Source organism: Mesocricetus auratus, unplaced genomic scaffold (assembly GCF_017639785.1).
Source record: "Mesocricetus auratus isolate SY011 unplaced genomic scaffold, BCM_Maur_2.0 Super-Scaffold_4256, whole genome shotgun sequence".
NCBI classification, from domain to species: domain Eukaryota; kingdom Metazoa; phylum Chordata; class Mammalia; order Rodentia; family Cricetidae; genus Mesocricetus; species Mesocricetus auratus.
The window spans coordinates 21122840-21136491 of record NW_024429182.1 but is presented as its reverse complement, the minus strand read 5'-3'; the positions used below and the strand labels follow the sequence as shown (position 1 = coordinate 21136491).

General features: G+C 46.4%; 1 protein-coding gene across 50 annotated transcripts in view; it reads right to left on the bottom strand.

Annotated features, from left to right (window-relative positions):
* Nucleotides 1-13652, bottom strand: part of Sorbs1 (sorbin and SH3 domain containing 1) — a 224215-nt gene that overhangs the window by 72416 nt on the left and 138147 nt on the right. For 48 of the 50 annotated variants that reach the window (XM_040744733.1, XM_040744762.1, XM_040744828.1 and 45 more), the window contains 4 exons: nucleotides 13380-13521; nucleotides 9698-9727; nucleotides 3905-4077; nucleotides 1124-1187 (listed from right to left, as the gene is read on the bottom strand). In XM_040744733.1, the coding sequence (XP_040600667.1) occupies nucleotides 1124-1187; nucleotides 3905-4077; nucleotides 9698-9727; nucleotides 13380-13521 (409 nt within the window). The remainder of the gene's footprint in view (nucleotides 1-1123; nucleotides 1188-3904; nucleotides 4078-9697; nucleotides 9728-13379; nucleotides 13522-13652) is intronic. The other 2 variants (XM_040744755.1, XM_040744827.1) reach the window with 1 other exon arrangement.

Sequence of the window (13652 nt, the reverse complement as noted above, 5' to 3'; positions counted from 1 at the left end):
AAAAGGGAAGTGACTACCATGGAGACCCAGTCTTTAGCAGCACCATGATGGAGCCTATCCACTTGACTCAGAGAAGGTAAACACTCAGTATTTAGAAATAGTGTGGACCATTCTGAACTCTGCAGAAGCTAACTAACAGTGAGGTTTAGCATATACAGGTAAGCAACGAGATTGGACATTTGTGACTTACATGGGAGCCCTGGCCAGAACACTATTTCTTTGGTGTGTTTCATGGCAGGCGGCCAGACTGGATTTGGGCACGAAGAAAGACAGGATGCTCTGCACCCAGGAAGAGTGGCTCCCTTCCCACCATGCAGTGACATCCCTGCCTGGCAGCTGCCTGGCAGCATAGGCAGCAATGAGTCTGAGCTAGTAGGGTTGTGATCTGCCAAAGCACTAGCCTGGGGTTCTGCCATCATGCTGGCGCACTCACTGAAAGCCCAGGGGGGCTCTTGATCTGTGAGCACCTCTTTCAAATTGAGCAGCTCTAGTGTGTCAGCTCACGACTGATTGATTCTCTACCTGCCAAGCTCTGGTTCCCAGTTTGGAAAGCTAACTTCTTACACTAGCATAGCTCCAGAGATGCACAATGTATCACACTTCACAGGGCCAAGTGTGTTCCCAATGAACGCCCACAACATCCTTCAGACACAGAAAGATACAAGGTCCACCTAAGAGCACACAAGTGCCCGGAGGCTGACTCCCGGGAAGAACAGTTTTCTTAACTCCCAGTGCAGGGCTTTGCTCAACTTGATTTTCTCACAAAGCAGTCATGGGCTGACACAAGGTATACCCAAAGCTGGAAGCAGGTGGGAGATGGAGCTGGCTGTCCCCCAGGCAGATAGGCATGGGAGCATGGGTGGGGTGCTAGGCTCAGCCTCCTGCACTACGCAGCAGCCGGGAGGGAGGACTTGCAAGCTGGCCTCACGTTCCAAAGCTGAGGCAGGCACAGGTGTAGCCCTCCCTCTTGTGCTCTGAGGGCACACGGCTACAATCAGGCAGGCCAGGCTCTAGTATAATCCAACAACAGGAGACCATCTCCCGGAGGCAAAGTGGACTGAGAACAGGGCCACAACCAACAAATTCCCACAGCATCACAGTTTCTACAAATGAAAATCGGTACCTCTGTTCAGCTTGTGGATCTGTTTAAACATAGTTTTGTACCAGTCCTTCGATCTTTCGGTATTCTGGAGAAAAAACATAAGCAAAGAATAAAAACAATGGAAAATTGAGCACATTTTAGAAGATCTATGATCACAAAATCAAAATCAAACAGGGAGATTCTAGAATTGATCCCAGGGCCTTGAACATGATAGGCAAGTGCTCTACCACACGTATCCCTAGCTACAGTATTAAGAACTTTTTTCAAAGGCAAAACTTTTTTTTTTGACTAGTGAATGACTGAGTTTTATTTTTTTTTATTTTTTTCTGTGATCCTTTTATTTTATTTTTTATATTTTATTTTCCAGTTTAAATTTAGATAAGAAACGAGGTTGCTTCACAAGTCAGTTCCAGGTCCCTCTCCCATTCCCTCCCCTCATCCCGTGCCCTCCCCCAACACCCCCCCGTTATCCCCTCATTTCCCCAGGGAGGGTGAGGCCCTCCATGGGGGTGTGCATAGTCTGTCATTTCATCCAGGGCAGGGCCTAGACCCTTCCCCAAGAGTTCAGGGTGAGAGTGCACCTCACATTGTTCTATGGAAGTCCAAAGTCCATGTGTATATTGGGATGGGTACTGATCTGCTGCCCAAGGCTCAATAGATTCCCTAGGCCTCCTCACTGACACCCAGATTCAGGGGTTCTTGATCAGTCCCATGCTGGCTTCCCAGGCTGGTGCCTGGGATTCTAGAGTTAACCTCAAAGGCAAAACTTTTGAGAAAGCTGAGCCACAATAAGAGATTCAGATATGATTTTGAAAAATGAGATTTGGCCTAAGGATGTAACAGACAAAGGCAGATTTGAAATATGCCCATGCTTTCTTTCTTTTAAAAAGATGTACTTATTTTTAATTTATGTATATGGATGCTTTGCCTGCATTAATTCATGTGCACCATATGCACGTAGCATCAAGGGAGGCCATCAGAGCCAGCCATATGTATTCTGAATCTTCTGTAAGAGCAGAAAGTGCTTTTGTTGTTGTTGTTGTTTTTCAAGACAGGGTTTCTCTGTATTGTTTTGGAGGCTGTCCTGGAACTTTCTCTGTAGACCAGGCTGGCCTTGAACTCACAGAGATCCGCCTGCCTCTGCCTCCTGAGTACTGGGATTAACCACTGAACCATCTCCCTAGGCCTTTGCCTAATCTTTCTTAAAATTTCATTTTTAGAGACAATCTCTCTGCTTCCCAGAATCACAAGGCAGTAAGTCATTGCTTACCACAGTCTTATCTCTGCCCCTTCTGGATTATTCTGTATAAATGTATATAAGTCACCGTGCACAAAGCCACATTTAGAACACATAGATTAAAATAGAACTCAAATGGCACCCAATCCCAGGGCTTTCACACTCACCTGGAGCTAGGCCTTTTTTCAAATATGAAAAGTAAAATAAGGTGGCAAGATAGAATAGTATCACTCGCATTTTACAGACAAGAGGATTAAACAGAAGGTGTCAAAGTGCACTGCCCAAGGCAGAGAGGTGTTAAAAAGTAGAAGGGCCAGCTAACGTAACAGCTGTACACACTCTGCCACCCCACACTGTGAGATCTTGAGAGAGTGATGTGATCCTGCAGCCAGTGCCTTTCTGATGCTGTGTTTGGGTGTGTGTCCTCTGTGGTTCATGGCTTGTCTCCCAGGGTGCCAGCACTGGGAGGTGCTGAGGTATTTGAAGAGGTATGGCCTAAGGAGCGGTCCTTAGAATACTGGGGATGGCTTCTCCACAAGGATCTGGGATGCCAGCCAGCCATTCTCTCTGCTCCCCAGCACACAGTATGCGTGCTGACCTTGATGTGCACTCTTGTCATGCATGCTAGCCTTGCCAGAGGTCCCTGCAGAGCAGGTGACTCAGTTCTGGACTCAGACCTCCAGAACCATGAGCCTCTCCTTGCTCCAGAAGCAGCCTGTGCTGAGTGTTCATAACAGCACAGCTAGGCTGACAGCGGCAGCAATCTATGAAAATGATAATGGCTTCCACCGCTCAAGTGGCGATGTGACATAGAGTCCAGCACAGGTAGCTGGATTCCTCTTGGTAACAGTTCTTTTTCTCTGTTATTACACATGACCACCATAGGGTTCTTCAAAGGCTTAAACTACTGCTGTTTCTATCTACCCTCTGAAAGGGTAAAAAAAAAGTCCCATTTTCCAAATGAAAATCAAAGACACATACTGCAGCCAGTGGCCTGGTGGACACATAGAGAGGAGTAGGATTCCCCTGAATCAAGCCACAAGGGCAGGCTTCCCTGAGCTCCTTAGAACCTTTAGGAGCATTGGCACACATGGCCTCAGGAAGAGGCCTGGTGGTTCTGAAGGCCTTGAAGGGCCTCCTTTGCCTGGTTGCCTTGTCCTGCTCACCTTGCTTGATGGGGCAACTCTCATTCAAGGATCTTCTCCCTGAACCCAGGTACACAGCCTCACTTTGCCAGGGATACCCCACCTCTGGAGCAAGAACTGCTAGTGGGGTTCCACAGCAACAACGGCCGTGCCCGTGGAGCATGTGCAACCCAAGCCTGAGTACTCTGCTGCAGAAAAGCTCCTCAACTTTGCTCCGCCCAGGCTGTTCCTTTTCTTTTGAGACTTATTCTCCTACACCCACTTTGGAGAAGTCTGGGTATGCTCAAAGGGGTGTGGTTTGTGCTGGTGTCAACGAGAAAAACCCTCCTCCCATAAGCCACCATGACCCCCTCCAAGCTTTGAGTCCACAGACACTCAAGGCCACACTCTTGCCAGCACTTGTCAGGTCCGCATTCGTACCCGGAGTGGGATGCCCACTTCATCCATGGACACATCGCTGAGGTCCTGTGCACTCTTCACCACCCTCCTGCTGTCATCCTTTGCTCTCCTCTCAGCAGCCCTGCTGGGCGAGGTGAGCTCTGCCGGGGTTGGCACTGAGTCCTGTTCACCCACTCTCCGCTCTGAGGCAGGATCTGGAAATGAAAAGCAATCATGGGCTTGAACTCCAAAGCGGAAAAACTCTCCCACAATCCAGCTAGGGGAAAGGGATGTTTGCTAACTTCCAATTGGAACTAGCCCCATGTAGGCTAGGGGTCAGTGAAGTCTAGCCGACCCTTGGCCACCTGCTTTTATACGTAAAGTTTCACTGGAACATAGCCATGATGGTCTGTCCACACATTATTTATGAATTCTTTTGTGTTACCATGGCTGAGCTGAGTAAGCTGTGACCACATGGTCTGCAAAGCATCAAATGCTTGTTATCTGGCTCTTTAAGAGAGGCCTACAGAGGTATGGAATGGTTCTGAAGATCTCTGGGAAGGTAAGGGAGCAGGTCAGGTCTGGAAAGTTAATTTTTTTGTCTTGGAAGGCACTTAACTCTCCTCACTTAACTTTCCCATGCCTTAGTTTTCTCATTCAAAAAATATGGGAATGACATTTCCATTGGCAAGTTCACAAAGATGCTGTAAGTCAAAGTACTCAGAAAGCTAGACATTGCTTGGTGCTCATTACAGTTTATTCAACCTGGCTTATGACTGGCACTTACAGAGAGTCAAGAAATATATCAGGTGTGGTGTACAGATTACATGGTCACTAGCTACTATCTGCTTTTCAAAGCTAGACCATCCAGTTACTGAAGAGGTATTCCCCAAGCATCTGCTAGATGCTATGCCTAGCATTCTGCATGTAGATATGAAGGTGAACCTCTCAGATTCTTAATCTTCAGAGGCTTATACTCTAGTGGGACAGCAATAAGAATGCAGAGTAGCGAGGCAGACAGAGGAGTCAGCAGCAAACTTAGTTGCTGGATCTAGTTTCAGAGTCAACTTGTCTAAGAGTAGTCAATCAGATGAAAAGAGAGTGTAGGGTGTTCCTGGGAGAAGGAACAGCATCAACAACTGCGTGCCTCCTTGAACTACTCTCACTTAATGAGGTGCTTGGCATGGCACTAAACCCTTCAATAAGATAAGAAGACACTGTGGTTAAAAAAAATGGGGGGGGGGCTTACAGGCATCCAGGAGATGCTACAAGACCCAGATGATACACCTTGCCAGGATGGAGTTATACAGCCACCAGCACAAGAATAATGACAGATCTCTATGGCAGAAGGAAGTGAGAGCAGAGCCAAGGGCTGAAATCACACACTGAAAAATACCAAAGAAACAGGAAGAGAAGCAGAGAATCCCCAAGCCTACGTGGAAGTCATCTGAGCAACAGGAAAGGGACAAAAACACAGAGAGAGCAATTTCAGGAAGGCAACAACAACAGGTATCAGACTGCAGAGAAAGGGATACATGTGTGAAAAAGAAGGGTGAACTCAACACAGAGGAAGGAGTGTGTCAGATGATAAAAGATGGACAGCAAAGGGGCGTAAGCCAAGGGAGCCCAAAGTCTTATCAGTGAAGAATAAAGCATGTCTTTCTCCCAGCCCTCCACTAATTAGCAAGTGCTCCCTGATTGAGCGAAGTGCAAAGTGCTGGCAGGGGAATGAATGCACTCTGGCAGGAAGCTGGGATTTGGGATTCCATGCAAAGCTGTGACAAAGTCAGAGGTGTCCATGTATGAAGAAATGGCTGAGGGGTTGGAAACAGTGAAGTGCGCATGCTCAGGTTTCTAACATTCAGTCCACTCAACAGAGTCACTCTCCCCTGACTTCAGACACGCTTCTTCAAGCCTTGCTCTGTCTATGAGTGCAGAATGATTTCTAAATATCCTTGTCAACCTGATCCCCATATCATCACCACAAACCTCCAAAGAGGCTAGATCAGACTGTCTCCCTAGGATTTCTGGAATTTGTAACGCAAGGCCAAAGATCCATCAGAAAACTCAGAATGCAAGAGGACTGAGCTATCAGTCTACCCTTGACTTGGGTCTCTGAACATTTTCCTCCCACCTGGAAAGGCCTTCCTCAAGTGAAATAAAAAAGGGGCCAGTGAGCTGATTCCAAACTCCACCTTGCTTGGTATGTAAACACTATGAGCTGATGACCACAGACACTTGGCCAAGGTTTCTTGGCCAAGTAAATCTTTAAAAAAAAAATGATTATGGCAAGTGATTCTAACCATTGTAACACTGATTCCATTAATTTTCCCAGTTACTTTGATCTATAAAATCAGCGTTACCCTCCCCCCCTTTGTTTAAACTTTAGAAGCTTAAAGTGATGGGATTCTAGTATATGGAGGGATCAGGCCCCAAAGAAAAATGTGACTTGATATGGTAAACCCCTGAAGTGACACTTAACTGTTCCACATCAGTCAGAGCAACCCTCTGAATTCACAGTATACATTCTGATGCTTTACGTCATATTCTGGCTGTTTCTTTCTGGCTTTACGGTGTGCTTCAAAAGATCTTGACTTGGGGGATAGAGAGATGGCTCAGTGGTTAAGAGCACATTCTGGTCTTGCAGGAACCCAGGTTTTTTTTCAATATCCATATGGTAACTCACAATCATCTTTAACTCCAGTTCCAAGAGATTTATTGCCCTCTTTTAGACTCCATGGACCCTAGGCACACACATGGTACTCATATATTCATACATGCAAACACTCATATACATAAAATAAAAATAAATCATTTTTTAAAAGTTTTGAATCAGTAAACAAATGCTGACAACCTCAAATGGGGTCTCTCTCAGAAGGAAGTAGGACAGATTATCTGTATATCCAAAGTTGTGTGACAGTCTAAAGCAATTCTTATATTTCTCTAGGGGAAGGGCAGAGCCCTCCCTAGCCCCATGTCAGTCCCTGCAGTCTTTAATCAGGGAGACCACAAACCACAAAAAGCCAAACAGCACGAAGGCTCCATCCTCTGATAATTCTCCACAATGGCTCCTCTTGACTGTCAAGTTGACTGGAGTAACAAATACTTAGAATATTAGTAAAGCACATCTCTGGATATTCCAGTGAAGGCATTTTCAAAGATGACTAAACTGGGAAGACTCTGCCCTATCGATGGATTAATCCATCATGAATTCAAGACTGGGAGGTTGTGAAGCTGAACCCTGGTTGAAGAAAACACCTCACTGGGGCCATCATCTTTTCCTGGCCCCTCTTGTTGCTGCTTCTCTCAGCTTCCTGTTCATCGGAGTGTGAACAGATCCACCATGCCCTCCCCACCATGACCAACTGAATCCCCTAAAACCACAAGCAACCAACTTTCCTTCCTTAAACTATTCTAGCAGGTACTGGTAATCGAAATGAGAAGACCAATACTCTCTCATTGGGTGGTGAGCTCCACAGACATTCACTAAAACTGTGCTGAAGGGAAGGAGGCTGGCAGTCCTGAGTCTCAGATGTATGGGTGTGGGGTATTCACTCATGTGCTCCAGAGAATTCTCTAGAGGCTAGAGAATGCCACTCTCAGAAGCTCCTGGAGACTAGTGGAGACCAAGGGCATTGTGTACTAAGCCTGCCTGCATAGAGGAGAGACCTGCCCATGAACAAGGCCCTTACTAGTGTGGACAGCATCCTTCTCATTTCAACCACACACATCAGTACCTGCAGGCAGAACCAAGAATTAGCATGTTTCCCAGAGAAGTGAAGTCACTTACCCAGGGACAAACAGTTCTGTGAGGGGTAAAAAACAAAAGCAAGCAAACAAACAAAAAAAAAAACCTCCGGGTCTCCCAACACGTAGCTAGATGCTTTTTCCATCAATTTTGACAACCCTTTCAAGCTACCAAAGGCAAAAGAAAATGCCTCCCTCTCCCCCTGCCCACCTCCACATGTACGGGCATGTGTGCGTGTGTGCATGCGTGCGTGCTCATGTGTGTGTGTGTGCGGGCGTGCGTGCGTGTGTATTTTCCACCCATGGCCACCTGGGCTGGCCAGGGGAACCAAGTGCACTGAACCTGGTAGTTCAAGAAGGGCTGTGAAGGGCACCTTGAGATTAACCACAGCCTGTTCTGGTGCTGTCACCAAGTCCTGATAAAGTTGAGAGGGTGTGAGAACCTCATGTCCTCCCCACTCAGGCTCTGCCCAAATCACAAGAGCAGTGGTATGCTAAAGTCATGCAGAAACCACATAGCAGCTGCTCAAAAACTGGTGGCTTTGGCTACTCACTGGATCAGAGGTTCTTAACGCTAGAGCTCATGAGCCCTTGCTCCATGTGCCCTGTGTACACATTGGCTTTGTCTGAAGAGTGAACCAACTGCCTTCATTAGCTCCTCCCAAGGAGCCCATGACCAAACAGTAGTAAGCCATCACACCACGCCATCAGCTGTTGATGGGCAGCACAGCTCCCTTCTGCAACCCCAGAACTGACTCTGCACCAATCACAAGAATAGAACTCAATAACAGACCAGAGTCAACGCAAGCACCCGCAGACAACAGTGTTTCATGTCTACTAAGCTCTTAGCACAAAGCTTAGGGCATTGCCGCCCATTAGCAGAATGTCCCAGGAGTTTCACAACAATCTGGGAGACACGGCTACTTTCTTCCTTCACAGAAAAAAAAAAACTGGAGTATGAAAACCAGGACTGGAAGCAGCAGGGAAGGATTGACTACCTCCATCCCTGGGTTTCTCCAGGATCTCAAGCCTCCCTAGCCCAGCACTGTCTCATCCTGTATACCCCCTCAGGAGTGAGCCCTGACTACTGATGATATTTGTGGTCACTCCACCATCAGGGACCTTGGTGATTACTCTCTACCTAAGGGTAAGGGTGTGGTCATCAAGGAAGAAAGCATCAGTTGCTTGGGATCCAAGCTGCCACCCTTGTCCAGTAAATCTGACCCTCTTAAAGTGAGTCTCAACAAGCTTTCCAGAAGATACTGACACCAGCTCGAGTCCAAGCGGAGCTTCAAGCACTGTGTGGGTCTAGGGGTACTTATTTAGACCTGTCCCCAGGGTCATCCATCTACTGGCAGTCTGTTTTTTGTTTGTTTGTTTGTTTTTTATTCAAAAAGGGAAGAACTTTCCACATATTCCAATCCCTGAGTCACTTAATCAGAGAGAGACGGAGCAACAGAGCACTCTTTGGAGACCTTCCATTGGTCTGCACACAGGCAGTCTGGTCTGGCTACCTGGGTACACATCACAATTCCACAAGGCAGGCTGACTACTGTGGTTCATGGGTCTGTCTGCTCGAGGGTACAGAAACTATTCCTGTGATGTGGGAAATCCTTCTGTATGCTGTGAATGTGTTGCTTTTATTGGTTGATAAATAAATCTGATTTGTCCAAATGACCAGGCAGAATAGAGCCAGGAGGAAAATCCAAACAAAGATACAGAGATAAAGAAGGCAGAGTAAGGGAGATGCCAAGTAGCCATTTAGCTGCTGGAAAAACAAGATGTGAGGTAACAAGCCATGAGCCTCATGGTAAAATATAAACTGAGAGAAATGAGTTAATTTAACTGTGAGAGCTAGTCAGTAATACACCTGAACCACTGGCCAGACAATTATAATTAGTAATAATCCTCTGACTGTGCATTTGGAAACTGGTGGGCGGGAGACAAACCTCTATTTACAGTTCTGGTTTGCATTATCCCTGAGGTTCATCAATCAACACACAGAGACATTCAGAAGACTGTGTCGATTGGACGCCAGCTTGAACAGGATCTGAAGTTATCAGGCAAATAAACAGATGGCTCACCTACCTGAAATACTACTGAGTCGTTTTTGCTGTTCTGTGATGAGAGAAAAGAACACAATGTAAGTGATATTTATACAGCACCTGGCAAGACAGAGAAGTCCCAGCATAGCTAATGAGGACATCACACCCTAGTCCTTGCTGTTCTCTGGGTTTGGATGTTAAGGCAGTGGTCATGATGCAGCTCCTATTATCCCAAAGATAGAAGCAAGAGGTCCCCAAGCTCCCCAACCTGCAGATCTGCACCAGGACTTGGGCCCACCAAAGTGTTCTCGTAGTTTTCCTCTTGTCTCAAGGTGACTCCTCACTCATGACCCTTCCAACCCCTCTGGGTTCACACAGACAGGCCTCTGAACTTTTTTGGTAGGCACATTAAGAATCAGACTTAACAACTGCCATCTCCTAGCTTGTCAAATGGCAGCCTGTTGTTAGAGCTTTTTCATCTAGCACTTGCAATCTTAGCAACAGCTTTGGCTGTTAGGTACAGCTATTTTCCTCAGTGGACAACCTTACACTGTAGCTTAGTCACTGAACATCTGCCCGCTCCAGGGTAATAGAGAAATTCTAAAAAATTATCAGCATTAGCTAAGGGATTAGGGACTTAGATTACTCAAGATAACACCAAAAACCATCTGGTTCTAGAACCAAAATCTCTAGCTTACAGTCTTCAGCTCTTCCCAACCCTGGTGACCTAGTCCCCACCGTCCTTAATGCGGTTGCTCACCTTCCTAGGTAATCATGTGGGACGGAGGCCTAGGTCTTGTTGGCAGCATCCTGTGCGCACTCACTATTCGATAAGCACAAAAGTAACCTTTACCTTCTACAGCTGCCAAATACCAAGCAGAGAGATAAAAATAGACCATGCTGGCCCATGCGCGCTGTCACCGTCACCCATGGCCACATTCCTATCCTGATGCTAGCATCGATGTGGGGGAGAAGTAAACAGCAGTGTGGGAGCTCCAGGCCAGGAGACCAGCAGCTGTCCACCAAAGCTTTATGCATGGAATCCGCACCACCTGCACCAGATGCCGAGTGGAGTTCCAAGCTCAGCTAGGCAGAAAACTTGCCATATGACAATGACCAATCGAGTAACCTCTTGGCCTCAGTTTCCTCATCTGTGACGTCACAGTGCTATGGCATCTAAAGGATTTATGGCTGCCACATTCTATTCTGCAAGGTGCAGCAGGGTCCTCCTTTTCCAGCAGAAATGAAGCAATTGAGAAATCCCTGCTGCTCCTACTTTGAAGGTGTACAAAGGCTGTTCTTTCACAGGACATCTCACAGACAGTGACACCTAGTTTTCAGTCAACAGCACTGGAGTGATCCTTGGACCGTTCCTGTCCACAGACCTGTCTGGGAACAGTGAAGGTCTTGCTTTCCAAGGTGGTCCATAGCCAACCACAATGGCCTGCCTGGCAAACTTTCTGAACTCTGGAACCTTGTTCTCCTACCCCATCCCCAGAGCTGCAAGTTAACTCAACTCTCATAATCCAACACACAGAAGAGGCAGAAAGGTCCTGAGCAGGGGACCACGGCCTCTTTCAGCCCTGATTCCCTGACCGAGGGCAAGCGATGCCATGAACACACAGGCATGGAAGTTCAAGGAACAGTGGAAAGGAGACAGTGCTACCCACAACCAGCACAGCCAGGCCAGAGGCTCAGTGCCTGTTTGCCCCTCATGTCAGGAGGCTGGCTAGGGGAGACAGGATCACTGCCAATCTGTGCCCTGTGACAGACTAGACAGAAAAAAATGGAACTTTTTGTCAATGATGACTAAACTAGAATTTCAGATATAGAGTAAAGGTACCAGCCCTTAGGAAACTTTGCCATTGTGCTCGCTTCGGCAGCACATATACTAAAATTGGAAGGAAACTTTGCCATAGTTAAGAAACTGTTCTGTGAGGAGAAGCAGAGATGCCAAACCAGGGACATTCCAAAGCAGGCACCCAAAGTATTTGATCTAAACCCCACTAATGGATACCCTCTTTTACCCTTCCCTACCTTCCCTGCCCTACCTGGGATGAACCCACGTTTATCACTTTACAGGAAACACTAGCTAATTTTAAAAAGTCCCCCGTAAGATCATTACTCACATGCTTTTCTGAAGGACAACTCTAATTTCTGAACCCAAAAGTAGGACTTGGTCAAGAGAAAGGCAAGAACCAAAAGTCCTTTCTGATGAATATGAAAATTTCACTTATTCAAGGAAGAAACAAAGAGGGAACTCAGGCATTTTGGTGTCTGAAAACATCCCTGTAGGTGTTGTCAGAGGGACTTGGCAAAAGCAGCTGACATTACGCTGGGCATTTCCCAAAAAGCAAGTTGCCTGGGGAATAAATCCCGTTTTTTTAAGAAACTGCCTTTCTTTCTGGGAACCAACTTGCTTTTTAGAATAATGAGTCATGAAGGAGTTCACAGAGAGGCTTTTGCTTTTTGCTACATTTTTCTTTGTTCTACATGATAGACACTGGTAAAGAAAGCTGCTGCCAGGGAGGGTGGCAGGGCTAGAAAGAGAATGGACACTTAGATGTGGGACTCTTCTGTCCTTTGGAAGAACACTGGGGCCACACAGTACAAAAACAAACCTGAAACCACTTAAGCAACCATTTAAGAATTGAGCGAACATATTTTAAGTGAGAGAAATTTCTTTTTGGTATGGAAAGTGATGAAAAATTGGATTTTAGCTCCACCTTCTTTAAGGGAGGGGCAGGAAGGGGAGGAGGCTATGAAGTGGGTGAAGAAGGTGACAAGAAAAGATTTAGAACCAAACTTTGAACTATAGACAGTACACAGCCCTGCACTGCTCCCAGAGTTCAACATAGAAGAGTCCTCTCCAGGGAGATGGCCTGAAAACGTCCCATTTCATCTTGCAAAAGGACGTTCATTAACTGAATGAACTTTATGCCTCCATGCAACACCAAAATGGAAAAGTTGGGATTTAGAATCATTGCCTGAATTTTAAAGCAGAAAGGTAAAAGCGTATAATGACTACTTCAAAGCTCTTGGGTTTTATAGACCCTGAGGCCCCTTCAGAGATGAGCCAGACCAGCTAGAACATCCAGAGAAACATAGGACTCCATCAGAAGCCTAAGCAGGCAGAGCCATCCGGGCCATGTGGATGGAATCAGTGCAAACAGACATATGAGTCTCTGCCACAGAGATTGCCACTGAATGGCCACTTACCACAGAATATGCTGTGAGAAGAGGACTAGCCAATTCCCAGGAGAAAGTCTAGAAGCCTCTGTTACAGAGGCACAGAAACACGCTTTACATTGTAGACAATCTATTCAGTGTTTCCTTTTTTGAAATCTGGTATTCAAAACTGCACTTTCTAGAAACTTACTACTTCGAACAGGTCAGTCATTTATGACAGCACCTAAAAGACATATTGTAGCCACATGTTTGAGGCAAAGCACCATTACAAATCACACGATGAAGAACCAGGAGGCACAAACTTTCACTTTTGTACATTAACTGTCTGAAGGTAAACACACAAAAGACAGGGTATAAGCAATGAACTTGAAGTGGCCCAGCTTTACAGGTACCTGACATCATTCCAGATCAGGGGTCTCTGTCTCCCTGCTAGGGCTGATCGACCTTGTGGGTCCTACAAGGAGGCTGGGGCAGATGGCCTGGGGCAGGGCTGGGGAGAGTTGCTGACTACAGCACCCTGCAAGAGGCTGCCTTACCTCGATTGTGCTGCAGGAGCACGATGGTGGGGTTGACGATTGTGGTGGAGGGGTAGGCAGATGACGGTTTGCTTGTTGGAAGGAAGGCTTGGGAATCAGTTTCAATATGGGAAGAAGAAACTTCATTTATTAAAGGGCTGCCCTGAAAAACAAAACGTTAAAAAGAAGCGTGACCATAAGACATCTAGAATTAAGACTCTGTGAGAAGAAGGAATGAAACTCTCTACAAGACGTTATTTATAAACAAAAATATAGCCAATGAGTTAATTCCAG